The sequence below is a fragment of the Manacus vitellinus genome, unplaced genomic scaffold, assembly GCF_001715985.3.
Source record: "Manacus vitellinus isolate BGI_N305 unplaced genomic scaffold, ASM171598v3 scaffold_47_pilon, whole genome shotgun sequence".
Taxonomy (NCBI): Eukaryota; Metazoa; Chordata; class Aves; order Passeriformes; family Pipridae; genus Manacus; species Manacus vitellinus.
This window is the reverse complement of record NW_021940585.1, coordinates 2,977,702-2,980,855: the sequence shown is the minus strand read 5'-3', so window position 1 is coordinate 2,980,855 and position 3,154 is coordinate 2,977,702. Positions and strand designations below refer to the sequence as shown.

The 3,154-nt window shown below is 47.3% G+C and overlaps 1 protein-coding gene across 1 annotated transcript in view; it reads left to right on the top strand.

Moving 5' to 3' along the window:
• TRAF3IP3 (TRAF3 interacting protein 3) overlaps positions 1 to 3,154 on the top strand; it is a 14,378-nt gene that overhangs the window by 10,430 nt on the left and 794 nt on the right. The window contains exons 11-15 of the mRNA XM_029962489.1: positions 2 to 104; positions 976 to 1,038; positions 1,117 to 1,170; positions 1,710 to 1,864; positions 2,993 to 3,143. Coding sequence (XP_029818349.1) covers positions 2 to 104; positions 976 to 1,038; positions 1,117 to 1,170; positions 1,710 to 1,864; positions 2,993 to 3,143 — 526 coding nt within the window. The remainder of the gene's footprint in view (position 1; positions 105 to 975; positions 1,039 to 1,116; positions 1,171 to 1,709; positions 1,865 to 2,992; positions 3,144 to 3,154) is intronic.

Here is a 3,154-nt window from a genome sequence, read left to right as displayed (position 1 = left end):
GGCGCTGCAGAGCCTGCGGAGGGAACACGCCGTGCTCCACCTGAGAGCCACTGCCCTGAGCCAGGACATCGACCTCAAGGCCCAGCACATCACTGCCATCGAAGGTATTGTGTGCAGGGAAGTAGTGCCAGAGGATATAAGGGAAGTACTCTTGAAATTCTGGTCCTTCAAGCCACACACACACAAAAGACCCGCTGGCTTTCAATGCGCTGCACACCTCAGCTTCTGATTTCCAAAGGGCCCCCAAAAGCCATTTCCAACTAGATTAAAGGACTTCAGAGAAGTCAGGTGACTTTCCTAGAAGAAAGCATGGCCTGGGAGACCTGAACAACAAAAGAAATAATAAATCAAAGCTGAGTCCTCAGCTTTGATGAGGGCTTTGCATCCTTCCAGACCCATCAAACACAGCAATGCAGTGCCTATAGAATCATAGAATAAATTGGGTTGGAAAAGACCTCCAAGATCATCAAGTCCAACCCTTGATCCAACTCCAATTACTATATCATGGCACTAAGGGCCACATCCAATCTCTTTTTAAAAACCTCCAGGGATGCTGAATCCACCACCTGTTAATGTCTGAGGTGCTGCTTGTGGTGGGAATTACCAGCCTATAAATATGAGCTAATAGTGTCCTAGACCACTGCTTTGGATAGAGACAAGCAAACTTCATGTGGTTATTTTAAAACATGACTAAGGAAGAGCAAATGGGTGGCAGTTCTAATTTCATAATAAGTCTCGCACAAACAGCTTTAAAATAAACCATAAATTAGTAGAACGTAAGGCAAGCTGGAAAGAGCTGCCAAAACCAAAAGGGCAATGAACAGCTTAAAAATCACATCCCTTCAGAGAAGAAAGTTTGGTGTAGGCAACAATATCTGCTCCACTTTACACCTGTGGAGAAGGGGAAAGTTGCCATCCTTGCATAAAGATACAGAGATCTACACCAACCTTGATTTCCTTCTGTCGTTATTTCAGACAAACTGCAAAAAGAGCAAAAGCAGAGGGTAATGCTGGAGGCAACAGTCAGCCATTTGCACAGTGAGTACCACAGAGATGCACAAGGTAAGAGGCCTCTGTAGGTGCTGTGGACAATAATGTGCCTTTCTGGGTTCACAGACTTGATCCAGAACAACCAACAGAAGAGCCAGGAGGTGGCAGTGCAAAGGAAAGGTCAGCAAACTTTGTAACCCCCACTTAGCACTCCCTGGACACAAGAATGTTAGTCCTGACTCTAGGAGAAGTCTACACTGGTTTAGAATAAACGATTATTTTAGAGCTGCACAAAACGAGTTATTACATTTTGCTAGTTAACATTAAAACAGAAATGTATTTATGATGGCAAACACTTTAAAAATAAATGGATTTCATTACAAATTCTACTTCAGTGGCTATGCCATTTTTTTCCCCCCAAACAAAACACATTCCAGTTTATAATTGCAATTACAGCTGTACTTGAAAAAAAAAAAAGGAATAAAATGCATTTTAAATCTCCCTCCCCTCCATTTCTGGCAACTACTGAGAAAGATTGCTCTAAATATGATTAACATGTAGGTACAGCAGAGACAGGCCTGTGATAATGAACTGAGCTCTTGTGCCTTCTGCTGTGTGTGTAACATGTAAATATTATCCTTAAACTCCTGAGTAAACAAGATCTAAAGCAAACCCAGAGCCTGGACCTGTTTCTCATCAGCAGCCTGACTGTTTTCTAGACCAGGTTTTCACCACCCAGACCCCACCTCTCATTCCTACCAAGGAAAACCAAAACACTCTGTTAGAGCACCCTGAGGAGGAGGAGGAGGGAGAAGAAAGTCTGAAGGATGAGATGCAGAAAAAGACATCCCAGCTCACAGCAAAGGAGAACGAGGTGAGGAAGCCACTGAATTGTTGCTGGTTTAAGAGCTCCAGCAGCAGCACAACACACCAAAGGTCCTGGAGGTAATTCAAACTTGGTGTCCCCTGTAAGGATTCTCTCTGCTGATTTTTTATCCTGATACCAGCCTTGCCTAAATCTCCAGTAAAGTACCTCCATGGAAGGACAAGGTACCAGCAGCCCTTGGCTGTAGCAGCAGAGCCCTCTCCACACAAACCCATTTCTGTTGGCACAGACAAGAGTCTCAAGAGCCTCACAGGAAAAAGCCACATTAAGAACCAAAACCCTGAGCACAAAGGAGAGAGAGAAGGGAAAAAAAGGCTTGCAATAATAACAGTAATATGAATAACAGGCAGAGTCTGCTAACAAAAGCACTGCCCTTGCCACTGGGCTGCAAAAAAAAAAATCCAAGCCTTTCCAGCCTTTTACACATTCCTTTCCATCAATTTATCCTTCTGCCAACTAACAGCCCCACAAGCAGTGTTCAGACAGCAAGGATTTATCAAAAAAGGACTTATAAAAATGATTTATAACTTACTGTAGGAGAGCTGAGAGCCACACAGGGGAAGAGCTTGTCATGTTAATCCAAAAAAGAGAGAACAGCACCAACAGATCTTACCCAGCACCCCCTGGGGAAGGGTTTATAAAGCACAATCACAGCAAGAGGGAACAGCTGGGGAGGGGGCCCAGCTGCCCCCTCTTTGGCTCCTGAAGCCTCTGGGCACGGGCAGCTCCTTCCACAGCTGCTGCCAATGATCTGCTCATCAGAATGGCAGCAGGGTCTTGTGCCCTTCATGGAAGGGCCCTCCCTGGGTTTTGGGGTTGTGCAGCACAACCAAGCTGCCTGTCCCATGCGTCCCATGCCTCAGAGGGTTTAAGGGACTCTGGGATTCCTGTCAGGGTCAGTGAAATGGAGAATGAATTTCAGAATGAGAGGCAAACCCTGACGGGAGTTTGCACTGCACGTCTTCTTCCCGGTCATAAAAATCGCTATCCCTCCTTTCTCCGGTGGGATGTGAAGGTTGGCAGCAAAGCCAGGCAGGCCATGAGGTGGTGACAGATTGGGCACTGCCTCCACCACCACATTCCCAGTAACCCCGAGATCTGCTCTGTTCCCTGCAGGTACATGTGGACACACAGGCACACGTGGACACCGGGGCAGCAGGAGCGAGACCCCCCGGTCCGGGCGGTGCCCGCGCGCGGGCGAAGCTCTGCGGCCTCTGCGGGGGCCCTGCCAGGCTGCCCGGGTACCAAAGGGAGGGGACCCCCCCCGGTAACCCCCCC